Genomic DNA, 23,847 nt, shown 5'->3' with positions numbered 1-23,847 from the left:
AAGTATGTAGACTAGCCCCTCCCCCGCAATCACAAGGGAATGACATATAGGTATGAATGTACGACCACCAGTCCCCCACATCACTGGAACTTTCCGGAGTTGTTAGTCCCAAGTAGAGAAGGGTCTTGGGACATGTGACCCCAGTGCCTGACCCCCCCCCCCCCCGCCGCCGCCACCAATCACCTGACACTTAGACCTCTGCTGATTTTATAGGAATTCTCTTTATTGATTCGGGATCTCTCTACACGAGACGTCAATAGATAATCTATGTACAGGATATTATAATACAGGGGCGGCCATGACAGTGACATCATCACCCGCTCTGTTATGAAGGTGTCACCTCAGGGTACATGGACTCCAGAGGTTTGCTATAAGTTTAGGGAAACTCCAAGCCTTTGCCATAGGGGGGGGGGGGGGGGGGTCTCATAGTACTAGGAATAAGTAATAGAGATGTAAACTAATACAAGGATAACCTGTGGGTAATGGGGTTTATGTACAGTGGGAACCATTCAATATCATTGGGGAGTCTTCTGATGTTTAAAGGGGGAGTCCACCAATGTGAAAGAGATGGGGGGGGGGGGGGGCCACATCGGCATCAGAGATTGCTCCATAACTCAGATTGTAACCGAGGAATCACTGATGTATTTCCCCTTTAAGCCTGGATTGTGCGACTATGCTGAGAGTTGTAGTGCCCGCCGGTGCACAGCGACGTCATCCGTTCCATCCAGCAGAGGAGGTAGAGCGTCAGGCGTCAATGCCGGAAATGTTCACCACGTGACTCTTGGCTGCAGACTCCTTCCTGCAAGAAACCATTAATACTAAGATACAGCATATACATGCGCGGTGTCCCACCACTGGTGATTTTCTCTTCTTTTAGGCACCTGTCCAAAAGTTCTAAGGTTAAGTGGTGGATGAGGAATTGTAAAGTTTCCCCACTATTTGTCAGTGTTTCTTATATATATATATATATATATATATATATATATATATATATATATATATATATATATATATTTATGTATTAGTCCTATTGTAAAGCTGAGGGAAGCAATAGGTACATTTTTTACATGTACCATGTGTTATGTGCTGACCACTAGGAGGCGGTCTTTCTTTTCTATCCTACCTCTCTATTCTTGCTCTCTACACCCCCTGTATGAGGAGTTAGCTCCGTGTGGAAGGAAGTGAGTCAAGTCAATTCAGACTAGGTTGTTAGTGTGAACAGATGCAGCTAGAGACCAAGAGTTTTTCAAAAGCAACTCCCACTTATACTATGCAGTGCTATGCTCAAGTAAGGGAGAGTAGCCACCAAGAAACACCCTAGCCCATGCCAGGAACACATCTACAAAGTGCAGGACAGACCCCTGAAGCAATAAAAGCTGATCTCGGTAGGACAAAGCTACCGTAAAGAAGGTATACGTATCCTATTGCGCAGTGCAGGTAACTGGGACAGCTCGGACACCTAGCTACACCCAGATAACCACGGCTGGGGCTTGTGCTACCCACCTGGGAATGGGTTCTACAACACTAGGGGGCAGAAGGTGGTCAGACAAAGTTTAAACATGAGTATGAGTATCACTTCACTACTAAAAATGACTACCAAGGCTACACTGGGTATAGGGCTCATTTGGCAAACTCCTCTCCTCTTCTCTCTACCTTCTTATTGTGTTTAGTTTTGGTATGTGTGCCTCTTCACCACTGGATCCCCCACCTCTGTATTGGCATTTATTGCACCTCCTAAGCACTGAGCCATAATAGTTTGTTTTCATTCGCACGGTTTATCTGTTTCTCCTGTCTTCATTCCCCCCCCCCCATGTATCACACCTGGTCCTAGTGATTGCTTATCCACTATATATTGTGGACTCTGGGTCATGTGTGAGTCCACTCTTATGGTGCGTTTATACGAAACGATAATTTGCCCGATAGTACGCTTAACGATGTCGGAGTAACGATTTTTTTTCATAACGATCAGCGTTTAGACGGTACGATATATTGTATGGAAAAATCGTTTTGCGATCGCGCGCCCGCAGCCCGGCCCGCCCGCAGCCTGGCTCCCCCCTCGCAGCCTGGCCCTCCGCCTTCCCGCTCATGCGCAGCCCCCTGCGCCGGCTCGCAGCCAATCAATGCAAGGCAGCCCTGATTGGCTGAAGTGGAGGCGTTTGAAATTCCCGGCTCCCCTCTTCAGCCAATCAGTGCACTGAAGAGCGGAGTCGGGGATGTCGGAAGACCTGCTGTGCGTATGCCCGCGGGCCGGCGGGGGCGATCGGAGCGGCCACGGCGGGGGGGTGACCGGAGCGGCGGCGATCAGAGCGGGGGTGGCGATCGAGCCGGCGCAGGGGGCTACGGATGAGCAGGGTGCCGGACTGCAAGCGGGGGGGAGTGGGGGGCGGGCAGGCGGCCGGACAGACTATCGCGCGACGACTGTTTACACGGAACGATCTGCAAATTTTTTGCGAATGACGAACCACGATTTGATGACATGTTGAAAGATCAAAACGAACGATTTCTCGTTCGTCGTTTGATCGTTCGCTGCGTTTACACGTTCGATTATCGTTCGAATTTGATTGTTATCGCGCAAATTTGCACGATAATCGTTACGTGTAAACGCAGCATTAGTCAGACATTTAAGTGTGAAAGAAGAATTAATACCAGATGCAGAAACCAGAAATAAAGCAGAAATAAAGGTAACTCCACCAAACTCACAATGTTCATTCTAGCCATCTCCTTCGCTTCCATTATCCTCAAACTCTGCTCTAACCCTCCACCCCCCACACCAAGAAACAACCTTCTTATCTCTCCAGCTCTTTTACCCACTGATCTGCCCCCTCCTGTTATCCTCTTTCCATACACTAAAACTTTTACCTCTAAATGCTCTCAATGTCCGCGCCCCCTCACCTCCTCACACCTACTGTCTCTGCTGCTTCTCACTGCTGGAAACATCTCAGCCAACCCTGCCCCCCCCCCCACACCACTCATCTCATCTACCCTACATCTGCCCTCCCCACCACTCATCTCATCTACCCTACATCTGCCCTCCCCACCACTCATCTCATCTACCCTACATCTGCTCTCCCCACCATATCTCATCTACCCTACATCTGCCCTCCCCACCACTCATCTCATCTACCCTACATCTGCTCTCCCCACCATATCTCATCTACCCTACATCTGCCCTCCCCACCACTCATCTCATCTACCCTACATCTGCTCTCCCCACCACTCATCTCATCTACCCTACATCTGCCCTCCCCACCGGATCTCATCTACCCTACATCTGCCCTCCCCACCAGATCTCATCTACCCTATCTCTGCCCTCCCCACCGGATCTCATCTGCCCGCCCCACCAGATCTCATCTACCCTATCTCTGCCATCCCCACGAATCTCATCTACTCTACATCTGCCTAACAGAAACATGGCTGTCCCCTACTGACACTGCCCTATACAGTATAGTATACAATAAAGTTGTTCTATTTTTATATCAAGGGCACAGGACTCTGTCTATCTCTGCTCGCACCAGCACCTACTGTATACACACCACCGCACACCTTGGGTGGTGATGTTATTGGGGGAGGGGTGATGTTATCGGGGGAGGTGATGTTATTGAGGAGGTGGTGATGTTATTGGGGGAGGGGGTGATGTTATTGGGGGAGGGGTAATGTTATTGGGGGAGGTGATGTTGATATTGGGGGAGGTGATGTTATTGGGGAGGGGATGAGGATATTGGGGAGGGGTGGTATTATTGAGGAGGTGGTGAGGTTATTGGGTAGGGGGTGATGTTATTGGAGGTTCGGTTGTTGCCCGTAACCACCCCCAGATTTCCTGTAATCTCAATAGTTTTTTTTAGCAACTGCGCTATTCTAATAAGCGATACTAGCTGCGGTTCTGCTTCAGCAAAATGGTGCTCCTTCCCTTCTGAGCCCGGCTGTGCACCCATGCAGTGGTCTCTGCCCACATATGGGGTACTGTTGTACCCAGAAGAACCTGCGTTACAAATTTTGGGGTCTTTGTTCCCTCATGTTTCTTGTGAAAATAAGATATTTTAATCTAAACGAATATATTATTGGAGAATTTCTATTTTCTATTTTTACGGCCTGACTCATGGTGAATCCTTTCCTCTAGCCCCTGTAGGGTCAAAATGCTCATTATCCCCCTAAATTCATTCTTTAACCTCTTAAGGACCCATGACGTACCGGTACGCGGGTCCTTTAAGAGGGCGCAGCGGACCGGCTGCATGCGATCAGGAGAGATGGCCTGCTGAAATACACTGCAGACCATCTCTCCCTGTCGGCATGGGGGGTTATTGGCTATTGGCTGATCAGCACCGACCACCATTACTGTTAAAAGTAATGGTGGCCATGGTGTCACGTCCCGATCGCCGTGACCGGCTGGCCGATCACGGCAATCAAAGTTCTCAAAAGTGATAAATACCTGCTGTGGACCCCTCAGCTAGGTAGCTGAGGGGTCCAGAGCAGGTATTTGGCCATACTTACCGGATCCCGGGGTCCCGATCGTTGTCTTCCGGGTTCCGTGACGTCATCTTCTTCCGTTCGGGTCTTCGCCCTTTTCCGTTGGCCCCTCGGATGTCCTTAACTTTTTTTCGGCGCTCTGCTGCCCTCTAGCGGCTGAAAAGTGTAATACACTTATCAGCAGCTATAGGGATGTTCAGCATGTAGTAAATGTTGATGTTAATGCCGAGTGTTGATCTGCATCCCACGTAAGTGCGCTGCTAATCAGCAACTCCTCCTTTTTGGGGTAGGGTGTTTTTTTCTATATCCTACTGCCACAGTCTGCTGATAAGTGCTGCACATAAGTGCGGCATTTATCAGCAACACCATTTTTGGCGTAGGTTTTTTTTTATACTGAATGTTAAAAAAAAACGTAAAAAACACTACATTACACCACACTACATTGAATAAAGTTTGACACTACACCACTACATACCCCATATACCAATCCCCATATAAAAATGGCCCCCAGGGCGTTTTCGGTGTCGGGACGCATACGTTATTATTGCCTCCGAAACAGCCAGTGAGGATGAATGGGGGGGATCCTTCTTTCCTTCATTCATCCTCATCATCCAGTGACGTGTCTGGGGGTAGCGTAGCGTACGCTGCCCCCCAGAAAAGTCTTTTCCGCCAGTACCGTCCCAATAAGATCACGGTATGGCGTGAAATTCTACACACTCTGTGAGAGTACCTCAGGGTACACTTACAGATTTAGGGTACGTGCACACTGCGGAATGGCGGAGGATAACCCTTTGTGCATTCCACAGCTGGCACCCACCGGCGGACTGATGCAGGCGCGCGTCTCCCCCAGTGTCATAGACTCCATCCTATGCACAGGCGGATTCCATCGTCCGTCTAAAGAATGAACACGTTGGACGGAGAGCGGAATCCGCCTGTACATAGAATGGAGTCTATGGCACGGACAGAGACGCGCGCCTGCATCAGTCCGCCGGCGGGTGCCAGCTGCGGAATGCACAAAGGGTTATCCTCCGCCATTCCGCAGTGTGCACGTACCCTTAGAGTGTATGAAGGAAGGGACACCCGAATCCAGACCCCAGATGCCCCCTCCCCCCCCCCATCCTCTGAGTTAGTGGGAAGATCGTTCGGGAACTGATCTTCCCACTGCTGGATAAAGGTCACCACCTGTACGGGGATAACTTTTATACCAGCACCCCCTCTTCCGGTCCCTCGCTGCCTGAGCTACTGTAGCTTGCGGCACGATCCGTAAATATCAGAAGCAGTAATAGCGCCCTAATAATTAGCAGCCATGGAGCGGACCCAGCGCTTCTGGATATGAGGGACCCCGTATCGCACCAGGGCAACATTTTCCAGGTGACGTCCCCCACACTGGAGAACGGGAGACCCCAGAAGAAGTGCAGAGTGTGGGGTAACAGGGGGATCAGGAAGGACGCCATTTTCCAGTGTGACACCTGTCCTGATCTCCCCGGCCTCTGCATACAGGATCGCTTCAAGGCGCACCACACGTCACTGGGGTTCTACATTATCTAAATTCTGTCCCTTATTCCTATTTCAGGGGTCACGTTGATCCAGGGATTATTCTGATCGCCATTATGGAGTCGGGAAGGAATTTTTCCCCTGTGATGAGGCTACTGTCGTCTGCCTCACGAGGTTTTTTTTGCCTTCCTCTGGATCAACACAGGTTGAATTTGCCAAGACAGTTGAACCCCCCCACAAGTGACCCCATTACGGAAACTACACCCCTCAGGGAATGTAACAAGGGGTGTAGTGAGCATATGGACCCCACTGGTGATGGGCACAAATGTGGAACAATATGGCGTGAAAATGAAATATTACATTTTTTACACTATAATGTTGGTCTAGCCTTGAATTTATCATTTTCACAAGGGGTTAAAAGAGAAAAATTTCCCCCGAGTCCGTAAATACCCCACATGTGGACATAAAGCGCCATGTGGGCGCAGGGCAAGCCTCCGAAGGGAAGGAGCGCCATTTGGATTTTGGAGGTTGGATTTGGCTAGAATGGATGATGAACGCCATGTCGCATTTACAGAGCCCTCGTGCTGCCAAGACACTGGAAACCCCCCACAAGTGACCCCATTCTGGAAACTACACCCCTCAAGGAATCTAACAAGGGGTGCAGTGAGGATATGGACCCCTTGATGACGGGCACATTTGTGCCGTGAAAGTGAAAAAATGAACATTTTCACTTTCACGTCACATATTTCCACATTTGTGCCCATCACCAGTGGGGTCCATATCCTCACTGAACCCCTTGTTAGATTCCTTGAGGGGTGTAGTTTCCAGAATGGGGTCACTTGTGGGGGGTTTCCAGTGTCTTGGCAGCACGAGGGCTCTGTAAATGAGACATGGCCCATGAAATCCATTCCAGTGAAATTCAGCTTCCAAAAGCCAATTGGCGCTCCTTCCCTTTGGAGGCTCGTCCTGCGCCCGCTTGGCACTTTATGTCCACATGTGGGGTATTTCCGTACTCGGGAGAAACTGCGCTACATGTTTTGTGTTTTTTTTTTTCCTTTTATCCCTTTGTGAAAATGAAAAATTGAAGGCTAGAACAACGTTTAAGTGTAAAAAATACTTTTGTCTTTTTTCACGCCATATTGTTCGGAAAATCTGTGAAGCACCTTTGGGTTCCAGATGCTCACCCCCCCCTTGTTACATTCCTCGAGGGGTGTAGTTTTCTAAATGGTGTCCCTTTAGGGGTGTTTTTTAGGTTTTGGCACCCCAGAGCCTCTGGTCATTTCTGACTGTACCACTTCAGGTTGGCAAATATAACGGAGCCATTGAAATTCACTAGGCGCTCCCTTATATCTGAGGCTTGTGGTTGTGTCAAATAGCGCAATAGGGTCACATATGGGGTATTTCTATAAACTGCAGTAACTGGGCAATCAATATTGGGGTGCATTTCTCTGGTAATAGGTTTATAATTATGAAAAATATTGGATTACAATAAAATCTCTGCACAGAAAATTAAAATTTTCTAATTTCTTACACACTTAGCTTTTATTTCTGTGACTCCCCTAAAGGGTTAAAAAACCTTCTGGATATGCTTTTGCAGAGTTTGGGGGGTGCAGTTTCTGAAATGGGGTGCTTTGTGGGGCTTTCTAACATACAGTCCCCTCAAATACACTTTAAACCTGAACAGGCCCCTAAAAATATCTGATTTTGAAATTTTACTGAAAATTTGTAAATTTGCTGCTAATGTTTTACGCTTTCTATTGTCTAAAAAAAATGAAATATAGTTTAATAAATGGCGCCAACATAAAGTAGACATGTTGCTAATGCTATTTCATATATAATTTATGTGGTATAACCACTTTCTGTATAAGCAGAAAAGTTTTAAAGTTGGAAAAATTTTTTACGTTATTTAATTTTGTTTTTATAAAGATTCGTTATAAGTATCGACTTCAATTTACAAGAAATGTGAAGTACAATATGTCACGAGAAAACAATCTCAGAATCAGCCAGATAGGTAAAAGCATCCCGAAGTTATTAATGAATAAAGTGACACTGGTCATATTCATAAAATTTGCTCTGGTCCTTAAGGCCATTTCAGGCCCGGTCCTTAAGGGGTTAAAGGAGAAGTCCGGCAAAAATTTTTATTCAAGTATTATATTGCCCCCCAAAAGTTATACAAATCCCCCATATACACTTATTACGGGAAATGCTTATAAAGTGTTTTTTTCCCTGCACTTACTACTGCATCAAGGCTTCACTTCCTGGATAAAATGTTAATGTCACTTCCTGGATACCATGGTGATGTCACTTCCTGGATACCATGGTGATGTCACGACCCGACTCCCAGAGCTGTGCGGGCTGTGGCTGCTGGAGAGGATGATGGCAGAGGGACACTGAGGGACACAGGGCACTGGAGGGACACTGAGCATCCCTCTGCCATCATCCTCTCCAGCAGCCACAGCCCGCACAGCTCTGGGAGTCGGGTCGTGACATCACCATGGTATCCAGGAAGTGACATCACCATGTTATCCAGGAAGTGACATCACCATGTTATCCAGGAAGTGACATCCCCATGTTATCCGGGAAGTGACCTCACCATGTTATCCGGGAAGTGACATCACCATGTTATCCAGGAAGTGACCTCACCATGTTATCCAGGAAGTGACCTCACCATGTTATCCAGGAAGTGAAGCCTTGATGTAGTAGTAAGTGCAGGGAAAAAAACACTTTATAAGCATTTCCCGTAATAAGTGTATATTGGGGATTTGTATAACTTTTGGGGGGCAATACAATACTTCAATAAAAATTTCCGCCAAACTTCTCCTTTAAGGTGTGTACTTTCTAAAATATTGCCACTTATGGGGTCTTCCAGGATACAAGCCTCCGAAATCCTCTAAAAAAACAAACTGGTGCCTAAAAAAAATCAATTTAGGAAATTTCATGAAAATGTGATAATTTTCTGATACATTTCTAAGCCCTGTAATACCTTAAAAAAGTGAAGTATGTTTATGAAATGAAGCCAGAATAAAGAAGACATATTGGTAATGAGACTTAGTAACTAATTTATGTCATGTGACTGTCTTTTTTGAGAAGCAGAGAATTTCAAAGTTCGTAAAGTGCAAATTTTTCATGATATTTTGATGTTTTTCACAAAAAACACACAAGACAGTGGCCAAATTTTGCCACTAACATAAAGTATCATACGTTAAAAAAAAAAAAACAATTTCAGAATCGCCAGGATATGTTACAGCATCACTGAGCTATAAGCGCATAAAGTGAGATAGGTCAGATTCTGAAAAATGAGCCTGGTTATTAAGGCCCAAATAGGTTTGGTCCCTAAGGGGTTAAATAAAAGATCTACAGAATGTTACTCAGGATCAGTAATGTATGTACACAGTGACCCCAACAGCAGAATAGTGAGTGCAGCTCTGGAGTATAATACAGGATGTAACTCAGGATCAGTACGGGATGTAAGGATAGGTCACTCACTTGAGATCAGTGTCCTCCAGCATGGCTCTCGGGGCGGGGCGGCCCAGCACATTGGTGGCCATGTACATGAGGAAGCCTCGGCGTCTGGTCCTGTAGCAGGTCAGGTCCACAGCCAGCAGAGTCACCAGGAGGATGAGGATGAGGATTCCGATGATCACTCCGGCTCCTACACCACGAGGGACATCTGTAGACGGGAGGATGGGTCAGTACAGATGATAGACTGGAGGATGGGTCAGTACAGGTGATAGACGGGAGGATGGGTCAGTACAGATGATAGACTGGAGGATGGGTCAGTACAGGTGATATGAGGGTCAGTACAGGTGATAGACTGGAGGATGGGTCAGTACAGGTGATAGACTGGAGGATGGGTCAGTACAGGTGATAGACGGGAGGATGGGTCAGTACAGGTGATATGAGGGTCAGATGAGGGTCAGTACAGGAGATAGACGGGAGGATGGGTCAGTACAGGTGATAGACGGGAGGATGGGTCAGTACAGGTGATATGAGGGTCAGTACAGGTGATATGAGGGTCAGTACAGGTGATAGACTGGAGGATGGGTCAGTACAGGTGATAGACTGGAGGATGGGTCAGTACAGGTGATAGACGGGAGGATGGGTCAGTACAGGTGATATGAGGGTCAGATGAGGGTCAGTACAGGTGATAGACGGGAGGATGGGTCAGTACAGGTGATAGACGGGAGGATGGGTCAGTACAGGTGATATGAGGGTCAGTACAGGTGATATGAGGGTCAGTACAGGTGATAGACTGGAGGATGGGTCAGTACAGGTGATATGAGGGTCAGTACAGGTGATATGAGGGTCAGTACAGGTGATATGAGGGTCAGTACAGGTGATATGAGGGTCAGTACAGGTGATAGACTGGAGGATGGGTCAGTCTGGATCTAAATGAGCAGCTGCGATGATTGAGATGCATTAGCAAAAGGAAAGGGGTCTGGTGCTCACTGAGGAAGCGCTCCAAGGGGTAGATGGGGGAGGGGTGATAGCATGGAGGTGCAGGAGGAAGAGGCAGCTAGTTGGGTCACAGTTAGATAACGGGGTAGAGGGAAGAGTGTGAGGGAGGGGAGTCCTGATCTTTCACACCCCAACAAGTTTGCCAAATTGGCGGATGAGGGGGATGCTGGTTCAGGGGGGCATTGCTGCAGCAGGACACTGACAGCCAGGGGGGTGTCTGCTCCAGTAAGGTGGGAAACAGGAGTTCAGGGCAGGCCAGGCAGGTACTGGTAGTGGGGGACTCAATTATTAGGGGGACAGACAGGGCAATCTGTCACAAAGACCGGGATCGTCGAACAGTGTGTTGCCTTCCTGGCGCTCGAGTTCATCACATCGCGGATCGGGCTGACAGATTACTGGGAGGGGCTGGTGATGACCCAGCAGTCATGGTGCACATTGGCACCAATGATAAAGTTAGAGGTAGGTGACGGGTCTTTAAAAACGATTTCAGGGACTTAGGCAGGAAGCTTAAAACTAGGACCTCCAAGGTGATATCCTCCGAAATATTACCTGTACCACGAGCCACACCTGAGAGACAGCGGGAGATTAGGGAGGTAAATAAGTGGCTCAAGAGTTGGTGTAGGATAGAGGGGTTTGGGTTCATGGAGAACTGGGCCGACTTCTCGGTCGGTTACAGGCTCTACGGTAGGGACGGGCTGCATCTCAATGGGGAGGGTGCAGCCGTGCTGGGGGAGAAGATGGCTAAGAGGTTGGAGGAGACCGGGGGGGGGGGAGGGCAACTACAATATAGTAAGTGAAGACAGTAGATGGAGAGCTGGGCCTAGATTATGGAACTGGGGGTGGAGCGGAGGGAGGGGACAGAACAGTCACTAGTGACAAGAGGAAGGCGATATGGACAAACATATATAATGTATATATACTAATGCTCGAAGCCTCACTAATAAAGCTGAGGAATTAGAACTCATAATGGTGGAAGAGAAATATGATATATAGCGGGGATAAGCGAGACCTGGCTGGATGAGAGTTATGACTGGGCGGTTAATATCCAGGGTTATAGTCTATTCAGAAAAGACCGTGAAAATAAGAAAGGGGGAGGGGTCTGTCTATATGTTATATCCTGCCTTAAGCCCATTCTGCCGGAGGATATAAGTGATGATAATGTGGAGTCTCTTTAGGTAGAAATAAGGGGAGGGACGAAGAATAATAAAATTCTTAGTGAGTGAGTTATAAACCTCCAAGTATAGTGGAAGAATCCGAAAATCTCCATATAACACAAATAGATGCGGCAGCGAAGCAGGGGGACGTCATTATTATGGGGGACTATAACTACCCAAATATATACAGGAAAGCAGGGGGACGTCATTATTATGGGGGACTATAACTACCCAAATATATACAGGAAAGCAGGGGGAAGTCATTATTATGGGGGACTATAACTACCAAATATATATACAGGAAAGCAGGGGGACGTCATTATTATGGGGGACTATAACTACCCAATATATATACAGGAAAGCAGGGGGAAGTCATTATTATGGGGGGGGGTATAACTACCCAAATATACAGGAAAGCAGGGGGAAGTCATTATTATGGGGGATTATAACTACCCAAATATATACAGGAAAGCAGGGGGACGTCATTATTATGGGGGATTATAACTACCCAATATATACAGGAAAGCAGGGGGACGTCATTATTATGGGGGACTATAACTACCCAATATATATACAGGAAAGCAGGGGGAAGTCATTATTATGGGGGACTATAACTACCCAAATATATACAGGAAAGCAGGGGGAAGTCATTATTATGGGGGACTATAACTACCAAATATATACAGGAAAGCAGGAGGAAGTCATTATTATGGGGGACTATAACTACCCAAATATATACAGGAAAGCAGGGGGACGTCATTATTATGGGGGACTATAACTACCCAATATATACAGGAAAGCAGGGGGAAGTCATTATTATGGGGGGGGCTATAACTACCCAATATATACAGGAAAGCAGGGGGAAGTCATTATTATGGGGGACTATAACTACCCAAATATATACAGGAAAGCAGGGGGACGTCATTATTATGGGGGACTATAACTACCCAAATATATACAGGAAAGCAGGGGGACGTCATTATTATGGGGGACTATAACTACCAAATATATACAGGAAAGCAGGGGGAAGTCATTATTATGGGGGACTATAACTACCAAATATATACAGGAAAGCAGGGGGAAGTCATTATTATGGGGGACTATAACTACCCAAATATATACAGGAAAGCAGGGGGAAGTCATTATTATGGGGGACTATAACTACCCAAATATATACAGGAAAGCAGGGGGACGTCATTATTATGGGGGACTATAACTACCCCAATATATACAGGAAAGCAGGGGGAAGTCATTATTATGGGGGGGGGGGCTATAACTACCCAATATATACAGGAAAGCAGGGGGACGTCATTATTATGGGGGACTATAACTACCCAAATATACAGGAAAGCAGGGGGACGTCATTATTATGGGGGACTATAACTACCCAATATATACAGGAAAGCAGGGGGAAGTCATTATTATGGGGGACTATAACTACCCAATATATACAGGAAAGCAGGGGGACATCATTATTATGGGGGACTATAACTACCCAATATATACAGGAAAGCAGGGGGAAGTCATTATTATGGGGGACTATAACTACCCAATATATACCGGAAAGCAGGGGGAAGTCATTATTATGGGGGACTATAACTACCCAATATATACAGGAAAGCAGGGGGAAGTCATTATTATGGGGGACTATAACTACCCAAATATATACAGGAAAGCAGGGGGACGTCATTATTATGGGGGACTATAACTACCCAAATATATACAGGAAAGCAGGGGGACGTCATTATTATGGGGGACTATAACTACCCAAATATATACAGGAAAGCAGGGGGACGTCATTATTATGGGGGACTATACCCAATATATACAGGAAAGCAGGGGGACGTCATTATTATGGGGGACTATAACTACCCAATATATACAGGAAAGCAGGGGGACGTCATTATTATGGGGGACTATAACTACCCAATATATACAGGAAAGCAGGGGGACGTCATTATTATGGGGGACTATAACTACCCAAATATATACAGGAAAGCAGGGGGAAGTCATTATTATGGGGGGGGGCTATAACTACCATAATATATACAGGAAAGCAGAGTGACCTCATTATTATGGGGGACTATAACTACCCAAATATACAGGAAAGCAGAGTGACCTCATTATTATGGGGGACTATAACTACCCAAATATATACAGGAAAGCAGGGGGACCTCATTATTATGGGGGGGGGGGGGCTATAACTACCCAAATATAAACGGGAAATCAAAGACCTGCAGCTCCAGGAAGGGAAGCGGATACTGGAAATAGTAACAGATAATTACCTTTCCCAACTAGTACAGGAACCAACAAGAGGGGGGGCACTCCTGGACCTGATCTAACCAATAGGCCCGACAGAATATCAAAAATAGAGGTGGGGGGTCACCTAGGTAATAGTGACCATAACATAGTAAGTTTTCAATTATCTTTCAACAAAATGATTAGCAGAGGGGCTACAAAAACATTACATTTTAGGAAGGCTAATTTCCAAAAACTAAGAGAGGACCCCGGGGACATAGACTGGGGGGACACTGCCCTGAGATATAAGAGAGGACCCCGGGGACATAGACTGGGACACTGCCCTGAGATATAAGAGAGGACCCCGGGGACATAGACTGGGACACTGCCCTGAGATATAAGAGAGGACCCCGGGGACATAGAATGGGACACTGCCCTGAGATATAAGAGAGGACCCCGGGGACATAGACTGGGGGGACACTGCCCTGAGATATAAGAGAGGACCCCGGGGACATAGACTGGGGGGACACTGCCCTGAGATATAAGAGAGGACCCCGGGGACATAGACTGGGGGGGACACTGCCCTGAGATATAAGAGAGGACCCCGGGGACATAGACTGGGGGGACACTGCCCTGAGATATAAGAGAGGACCCCGGGGACATAGACTGGGGGGACACTGCCCTGAGATATAAGAGAGGACCCCGGGGACATAGACTGGGGGGACACTGCCCTGAGATATAAGAGAGGACCCCGGGGACATAGACTGGGACACTGCCCTGAGATATAAGAGAGGACCCCGGGGACATAGAATGGGACACTGCCCTGAGATATAAGAGAGGACCCCGGGGACATAGACTGGGGGGACACTGCCCTGAGATATAAGAGAGGACCCCGGGGACATAGACTGGGACACTGCCCTGAGATATAAGAGAGGACCCCGGGGACATAGAATGGGACACTGCCCTGAGATATAAGAGAGGACCCCGGGGACATAGACTGGGACACTGCCCTGAGATATAAGAGAGGACCCCGGGGACATAGACTGGGACACTGCCCTGAGATATAAGAGAGGACCCCGGGGACATAGACTGGGGGGACACTGCCCTGAGATATAAGAGAGGACCCTGGGGACATAGACTGGGGGGACACTGCCCTGAGATATAAGAGAGGACCCCGGGGACATAGACTGGGACACTGCCCTGAGATATAAGAGAGGACCCCGGGGACATAGACTGGGGGGACACTGCCCTGAGATATAAGGGAGGACCCCGGGGACATAGCCTGGGGGGACACCGCCCTGAGATATAAGAGAGGACCCCGGGGACATAGACTGGGACACTGCCCTGAGATATAAGAGAGGACCCCGGGGACATAGCCTGGGGGGACACCGCCCTGAGATATAAGAGAGGACCCCGGGGACATAGACTGGGGGGACACTGCCCTGAGATATAAGGGAGGACCCCGGGGACATAGACTGGGGGGACACTGCCCTGAGATATAAGAGAGGACCCCGGGGACATAGACTGGGGGGGACACTGCCCTGAGATATAAGAGAGGACCCCGGGGACATAGACTGGGACACTGCCCTGAGATATAAGAGAGGACCCCGGGGACATAGACTGGGGGGACACTGCCCTGAGATATAAGAGAGGACCCCGGGGACATAGACTGGGGGGACACTGCCCTGAGATATAAGGGAGGACCCCGGGGACATAGACTGGGGGGGACACTGCCCTGAGATATAAGGGAGGACCCCGGGGACATAGACTGGGACACTGCCCTGAGATATAAGAGAGGACCCCGGGAACATAGACTGGGGGGACACTGCCCTGAGATATAAGAGAGGACCCCGGGGACATAGACTGGGGGGACACTGCCCTGAGATATAAGAGAGGACCCCGGGGACATAGACTGGGGGGACACTGCCCTGAGATATAAGGGAGGACCCCGGGGACATAGACTGGGGGGGACACTGCCCTGAGATATAAGGGAGGACCCCGGGGACATAGACTGGGGGGACACTGCCCTGAGATATAAGAGAGGACCCCGGGGACATAGACTGGGGGGACACTGCCCTGAGATATAAGAGAGGACCCCGGGGACATAGACTGGGGGGACACTGCCCTGAGATATAAGAGAGGACCCCGGGGACATAGACTGGGGGGACACTGCCCTGAGATATAAGGGAGGACCCCGGGGACATAGACTGGGGGGACACTGCCCTGAGATATAAGAGAGGACCCCGGGGACATAGACTGGGACACTGCCCTGAGATATAAGAGAGGACCCCGGGGACATAGACTGGGGGGACACTGCCCTGAGATATAAGGGAGGACCCCGGGGACATAGACTGGGGGGACACTGCCCTGAGATATAAGAGAGGACCCCGGGGACATAGACTGGGGGGACACTGCCCTGAGATATAAGAGAGGACCCCGGGGACATAGACTGGGACACTGCCCTGAGATATAAGAGAGGACCCCGGGGACATAGACTGGGACACTGAGATATAAGGGAGGACCCCGGGGACATAGACTGGGGGGACACTGCCCTGAGATATAAGAGAGGACCCCGGGGACATAGACTGGGACACTGCCCTGAGATATAAGAGAGGACCCCGGGGACATAGATTGGGGGGACACTGCCCTGAGATATAAGAGAGGACCCCGGGGACATAGACACTGCCCTGAGATATAAGAGAGGACCCCGGGGACATAGACTGGGGGGACACTGCCCTGAGATATAAGGGAGGACCCCGGGGACATAGACTGGGGGGGACACTGCCCTGAGATATAAGGGAGGACCCCGGGGACATAGACTGGGACACTGCCCTGAGATATAAGAGAGGACCCCGGGAACATAGACTGGGGGGACACTGCCCTGAGATATAAGAGAGGACCCCGGGAACATAGACTGGGGGGACACTGCCCTGAGATATAAGAGAGGACCCCGGGGACATAGACTGGGGGGACACTGCCCTGAGATATAAGAGAGGACCCCGGGGACATAGACTGGGGGGACACTGCCCTGAGATATAAGGGAGGACCCCGGGGACATAGACTGGGGGGGGACACTGCCCTGAGATATAAGGGAGGACCCCGGGGACATAGACTGGGGGGACACTGCCCTGAGATATAAGAGAGGACCCCGGGGACATAGACTGGGGGGACACTGCCCTGAGATATAAGAGAGGACCCCGGGGACATAGACTGGGGGGACACTGCCCTGAGATATAAGAGAGGACCCCGGGGACATAGACTGGGGGGACACTGCCCTGAGATATAAGGGAGGACCCCGGGGACATAGACTGGGGGGACACTGCCCTGAGATATAAGAGAGGACCCCGGGGACATAGACTGGGACACTGCCCTGAGATATAAGGGAGGACCCCGGGGACATAGACTGGGGGGGACACTGCCCTGAGATATAAGAGAGGACCCCGGGGACATAGACTGGGGGGACACTGCCCTGAGATATAAGAGAGGACCCCGGGGACATAGACTGGGACACTGCCCTGAGATATAAGAGAGGACCCCGGGGACATAGACTGGGACACTGAGATATAAGGGAGGACCCCGGGGACATAGACTGGGGGGACACTGCCCTGAGATATAAGAGAGGACCCCGGGGACATAGACTGGGACACTGCCCTGAGATATAAGAGAGGACCCCGGGGACATAGATTGGGGGGACACTGCCCTGAGATATAAGAGAGGACCCCGGGGACATAGACACTGCCCTGAGATATAAGAGAGGACCCCGGGGACATAGACTGGGGGGACACTGCCCTGAGATATAAGAGAGGACCCCGGGGACATAGACTGGGACACTGCCCTGAGATATAAGAGAGGACCCCGGGGACATAGACTGGGGGGACACTGCCCTGAGATATAAGAGAGGACCCCGGGGACATAGACTGGGGGGACACTGCCCTGAGATATAAGAGAGGACCCCGGGGACATAGACTGGGGGGACACTGCCCTGAGATATAAGAGAGGACCCCGGGGACATAGACTGGGGGGACACTGCCCTGAGATATAAGGGAGGACCCCGGGGACATAGACTGGGGGGGACACTGCCCTGAGATATAAGGGAGGACCCCGGGGACATAGACTGGGGGGACACTGCCCTGAGATATAAGAGAGGACCCCGGGGACATAGACTGGGGGGACACTGCCCTGAGATATAAGAGAGGACCCCGGGGACATAGACTGGGGGGACACTGCCCTGAGATATAAGAGAGGACCCCGGGGACATAGACTGGGCGGACACTGCCCTGAGATATAAGGGAGGACCCCGGGGACATAGACTGGGGGGACACTGCCCTGAGATATAAGAGAGGACCCCGGGGACATAGACTGGGACACTGCCCTGAGATATAAGGGAGGACCCCGGGGACATAGACTGGGGGGACACTGCCCTGAGATATAAGAGAGGACCCCGGGGACATAGACTGGGGGGACACTGCCCTGAGATATAAGAGAGGACCCCGGGGACATAGACTGGGACACTGCCCTGAGATATAAGAGAGGACCCCGGGGACATAGACTGGGACACTGAGATATAAGGGAGGACCCCGGGGACATAGACTGGGGGGACACTGCCCTGAGATATAAGAGAGGACCCCGGGGACATAGACTGGGACACTGCCCTGAGATATAAGAGAGGACCCCGGGGACATAGATTGGGGGGACACTGCCCTGAGATATAAGAGAGGACCCCGGGGACATAGACACTGCTCTGAGATATAAGAGAGGACCCCGGGGACATAGATTGGGGGGACACTGCCCTGAGATATAAGAGAGGACCCCGGGGACATAGACACTGCTCTGAGATATAAGGGAGGACCCCGGGGACATAGACTGGGGGGACACTGCCCTGAGATATAAGAGAGGACCCCGGGGACATAGACTGGGACACTGCCCTGAGATATAAGAGAGGACCCCGGGGACATAGATTGGGGGGACACTGCCCTGAGATATAAGAGAGGACCCCGGGGACATAGACACTGCCCTGAGATATAAGAGAGGACCCCGGGGACATAGACTGGGGGGACACTGCCCTGAGATATAAGAGAGGACCCCGGGGACATAGACTGGGGGGACACTGCCCTGAGATATAAGAGAGGACCCCGGGGACATATGTAAGAGCATCCTGGGTAAATGGTGTGAAGGACACATACTGTACCATATGGGAATAAAAGTAGTAGAAATAAGAGAAATCCAATGTGGTAACTACAGCTGTAAGGGGGGGGGGGGTGCAATAAGTGATAAGAAAGAAGCAGTCAGACTACTAAAACAAGAAGGTGGTGGGGAAGCATGGAGCGACTATAGACAGAAGAATAGAATGTGTAAAAAGCAAATAAAAGAAGCAAAAATAGCAACAGAAAGAAGGAAAGAAGAAGGAGGATAGCCACAGAAAGTAACAGGAATCCCAAAATGTTCTTCACTTATATAAACAACAAAAGATAAACCGAAAAATGTTGGTCCACTTAAAAATAATCTGGGTGTAATATATATACTTATGGCCTCCATCCTCTGTGAGACCCCCGCACTCCAGGCGGATACACATATACTTATGGCCTCCATCCTCTGTGAGACCCCCGCACTCCAGGCTGATACACATATACTTATGGCCTCCATCCTCTGTGAGACCCCCGCACTCCAGGCTGATACACATATACTTATGGCCTCCATCCTCCCTGAGACCCCCGCACTCCAGGCTGATACACATATACTTATGGCCTCCATCCTCCCTGAGACCCCCGCACTCCAGGCGGATACACATATACTTATGGCCTCCATCCTCTGTGAGACCCCCGCACTCCAGGCGGATACACATATACTTATGGCCTCCATCCTCTGTGAGACCCCCGCACTCCAGGCTGATACACATATACTTATGGCCTCCATCCTCTGTGAGACCCCCGCACTCCAGGCGGATACACATATACTTATGGCCTCCATCCTCTGTGAGACCCCCGCACTCCAGGCGGATACACATATACTTATACCCTCCATCCTCTGTGAGACCCCCACACTCCAGGCTGATACACATATACTTATGGCCTCCATCCTCTGTGAGACCCCCGCACTCCAGGCTGATACACATATACTTATACCCTCCATCCTCCCTGAGACCCCCGCACTCCAGGCTGATACACATATACTTATGGCCTCCATCCTCTGTGAGACCCCCGCACTCCAGGCTGATACACATATACTTATACCCTCCATCCTCTGTGAGACCCCCGCACTCCAGGCTGATACACATATACTTATACCCGCCATCCTCTGTGAGACCCCCGCACTCCAGGCTGATACACATATACTTATGGCCTCCATCCTCTGTGAGACCCCCGCACTCCAGGCTGATACACATATACTTATGGCCTCCATCCTCTGTGAGACCCCCGCACTCCAGGCTGATACACATATACTTATGACCTCCATCCTCCCTGAGACCCCCGCACTCCAGGCTGATACACATATACTTATGGCCTCCATCCTCTGTGAGACCCCTGCACTCCAGGCTGATACACATATACTTATGGCCTCCATCCTCTGTGAGACCCCCGCACTCCAGGCTGATACACATATACTTATGGCCTCCATCCTCTGTGAGACCCCTGCACTCCAGGCTGATACACATATACTTATGGCCTCCATCCTCTGTGAGACCCCCGCACTCCAGGCTGATACACATATACTTATGACCTCCATCCTCCCTGAGACCCCCGCACTCCAGGCTGATACACATATACTTATGGCCTCCATCCTCTGTGAGACCCCTGCACTCCAGGCTGATACACATATACTTATGGCCTCCATCCTCTGTGAGACCCCCGCACTCCAGGCTGATACACATATACTTATGGCCTCCATCCTCTGTGAGACCCCCGCACTCCAGGCTGATACACATATACTTATACCCTCCATCCTCTGTGAGACCCCTGGCGTGGCTCTTACCTATGACTTGCAGGATCAGCGTGGTGTTGTGCTCGCCGTAGCGGTTGGCAGCGTGGCACGTGTATTCCCCCTCATCCGACTTCTCCAGCTGAGTGATGGACAGCTCCAGCCGGTCAGCGCTCAGGACGTACTTCTGTCCGTCCAGAGGAACCTCCTGATCCCCCCTGTGTACACAATCAGAGGGCTGATCAGCTGTGTATCTAAGCCTATCATCTGTGATACTATCTGCCGAGCTGTGTATCTAAGCCTCTAATGTGTGATACTATCTGCTGAGCTGTGTATCTAAGCCTCTAATGTGTGATACTATCTGCTAAGCTGTGTATCTAAGCCTCAAATATGTGATACTATCTGCTGAGCTGTGTATCTAAGCCTCTAATGTGTGATACTATCTGCTGAGCTGTGTATCTAAGCCTCTAATGTGTGATACTATCTGCTGAGCTGTGTATCTAAGCCTCTAATGTGTGATACTATCTGCTGAGCTGTGTATCTAAGCCTCTAATGTGTGATACTTTCTGCTGAGCTGTGTATCTAAGCCTCTAATGTGTGATACTATCTGCTGAGCTGTGTATCTAAGCCTCTCATGTGTGTGATGCTGTCTACTGAGCTGTGTATCTAAGCCTCTCATGTGTGATACCCTTGTCACTCACTTCTTCCATGTGATCTGGGGGTCGGGGTAGCCGCTCACGAAGCAGATGAGGGACGTGTTGGACCTGGAGGTGATGTTGGGGTTTGCGGTGTTGAAGTGAACGATGGGAGCGGCTGGAAGAGAGAAAACCCCAAGATTACTGTGACCCCCGACCTCTGTATCACTGCCGGGGGGTAACAACACAGATACCAGGGGCAAGACGGCCTGTCACCCCCGATACTGTTATATGGGCCCATCACCCCCCGATAATGTTATATGGGCCCATCACCCCCCGATAATGTTATATGGGCCCATCACCCCCCGATACTGTTATATGGGCCCATCACCCCCCGATAATGTTATATGGGCCCATCACCCCCGATACTGTTATATGGGCCCATCACCCCCCGATACTGTTTTATGGGCCCATCACCCCCCGATAATGTTATATGGGGCCCATCACCCCCCGATACTGTTATATGGGGCCCATCACCCCCCGATACTGTTATATGGGGCCCATCACCCCCCGATACTGTTATATAGGCCCATCACCCCCGATACTGTTATATGGGGCCCATCACCCCCCGATACTGTTATATGGGGCCCATCACCCCCCGATACTGTTATATGGGCCCATCACCCCCCGATACTGTTATATGGGCCCATCTCCCCCGATACTGTTATATGGGGCCCATCACCCCCCGATACTGTTATATGGGCCCATCACCCCCGATACTGTTATATGGGGCCATCACCCCTGATACTGTTATATGGGCCCATCACCCCCCGATGCTGTTATATGGGGCCATCAACCCCAATACTTTTATATGGGCCCATTTCCCCCCACTACTGTTATATGGGGCCATCACCCCCAATACTTTTATATGGGCACATCACCCCTGGATACTGTTATATGGGGCCCATCACCCCCCGATACTATTATATGGGCCCATCACCCCCGATACTGTTATATGGGGCCCATTATCCCCGATACTGTTATATGGGGCCCATCACCCCCCGATACTGTTATATGGGGCCCATCTCCCCCCGATACTGTTATATGGGGCCCATCACCCCTGATACTGTTATATGGGCCCATCACCCCTGGATACTGTTATATGGGGCCATCACCCCCGATACTGTTATATGGGTCCCATTACCCCCCGATACTGTTGTATGGGCCCATCACCCCCCGATACTGTTATATGGGCCCATCACCCCCCGATACTGTTATATGGGGCCCATTACCCCCCGATACTGTTATATGGGCCCATCGCCCCCGATACTGTTATATGGGCCCATCGCCCCCGATACTGTATATAGGCCCATCGCCCCCCGATACTGTTATATGGGCCCATCGCCCCTGATACTGTTATATGGGCCCATCGCCCCTGATACTGTTATATAGGCCCATCGCCCCCCGATACTGTTATATGGGCCCATCACCCCCCGATACTGTTATATGGGCCCATCGCCCCTGATACTGTTATATGGGCAGCTACTACAAGGCACAGCGACTGGCACTACGGGTGGACGAGTAAGTAGTAAATGTGGTCCTGGAGGTAATTTGGATGGCAGGAAAGATTGTGAACTAGGGGTGCACCTCACTCTTCAAACCAAGTACATGTGCAAATAGTTCACAAGCGAAGATATGAGGAGGGCACTCACCGTTTTATTACAGGAACATACTCAGGTCGATTGTATCATTGAGGCCACCTTCTCCTTGTGCACAAGACTTGAGTATGTTCCTGTAATACATTGGATGAGTAACTATGTTTGCAATTTTATGTTTTTATTTTAATCTGATACTGCTTTACTGCGGTCACATGTTTAGCTGCAAGTATTTGTAGTTCATTGTCTGGCTCGGGGGGCGGTGCCTGTAGCAATCAGCTAGAGGGTGTTGGTGTGGGAAGCTGTCCGATGTGACCATACACCAATATTGGACTTTATCTGTTCTGATGGAAAGAAAATAAAGTTTACGTGAACCAAAACGGTGAGTGCCTTCCTTATATCTTCGCTTGTGAACTACTGTTATATGGGCCCATCACCCCCCGATACTGTTATATGGGCCCATCACCCCCCGATACTGTTATATGGGCCCATCACCCCCCGATACTGTTATATGGGCCCATCACCCCTGATACTGTTATATGGGCCCATCACCCCCCGATACTGTTATATGGGCCCATCACCCCTGATACTGTTATATGGGCCCATCGCCCCTGATACTGTTATATGGGCCCATCACCCCTGATACTGTTATATGGGCCCATCACCCCCCGATACTGTTATATGGGCCCATCACCCCTGATACTGTTATATGGGCCCATCGCCCCTGATACTGTTATATAGACCCATCGCCCCTGATACTGTTATATGGGCCCATCGCCCCTGATACTGTTATATAGACCCATCGCCCCTGATACTGTTATATGGGCCCATCAC

At 49.9% G+C, this 23,847-nt stretch overlaps 1 protein-coding gene across 2 annotated transcripts in view; it reads right to left on the bottom strand.

The window, feature by feature from the left end:
- Positions 1-491: 491 nt before the first annotated feature.
- The window catches only part of LOC138769185 (neural cell adhesion molecule 1-like), a 34,313-nt gene continuing 10,957 nt past the window's right edge, over positions 492-23,847 (bottom strand). Inside the window, exons 6-9 of one of the 2 annotated variants that reach the window (XM_069947474.1) lie at positions 21,425-21,536; positions 20,778-20,941; positions 9,445-9,628; positions 492-799 (exon numbers count right to left, since the gene is read on the bottom strand). In XM_069947474.1, the coding sequence (XP_069803575.1) occupies positions 745-799; positions 9,445-9,628; positions 20,778-20,941; positions 21,425-21,536 (515 nt within the window). In that variant the 3' untranslated portion in view covers positions 492-744. Of the gene's footprint in view, positions 800-8,771; positions 8,869-9,444; positions 9,629-20,777; positions 20,942-21,424; positions 21,537-23,847 lie in introns of those variants that run through there. The other variant, XM_069947473.1, reaches the window with a different exon arrangement.

This window comes from Dendropsophus ebraccatus, chromosome 12 (genome assembly GCF_027789765.1).
Source record: "Dendropsophus ebraccatus isolate aDenEbr1 chromosome 12, aDenEbr1.pat, whole genome shotgun sequence".
Taxonomy (NCBI): domain Eukaryota; kingdom Metazoa; phylum Chordata; class Amphibia; order Anura; family Hylidae; genus Dendropsophus; species Dendropsophus ebraccatus.
This window is presented reverse-complemented; position numbering and strand designations above follow the sequence as displayed.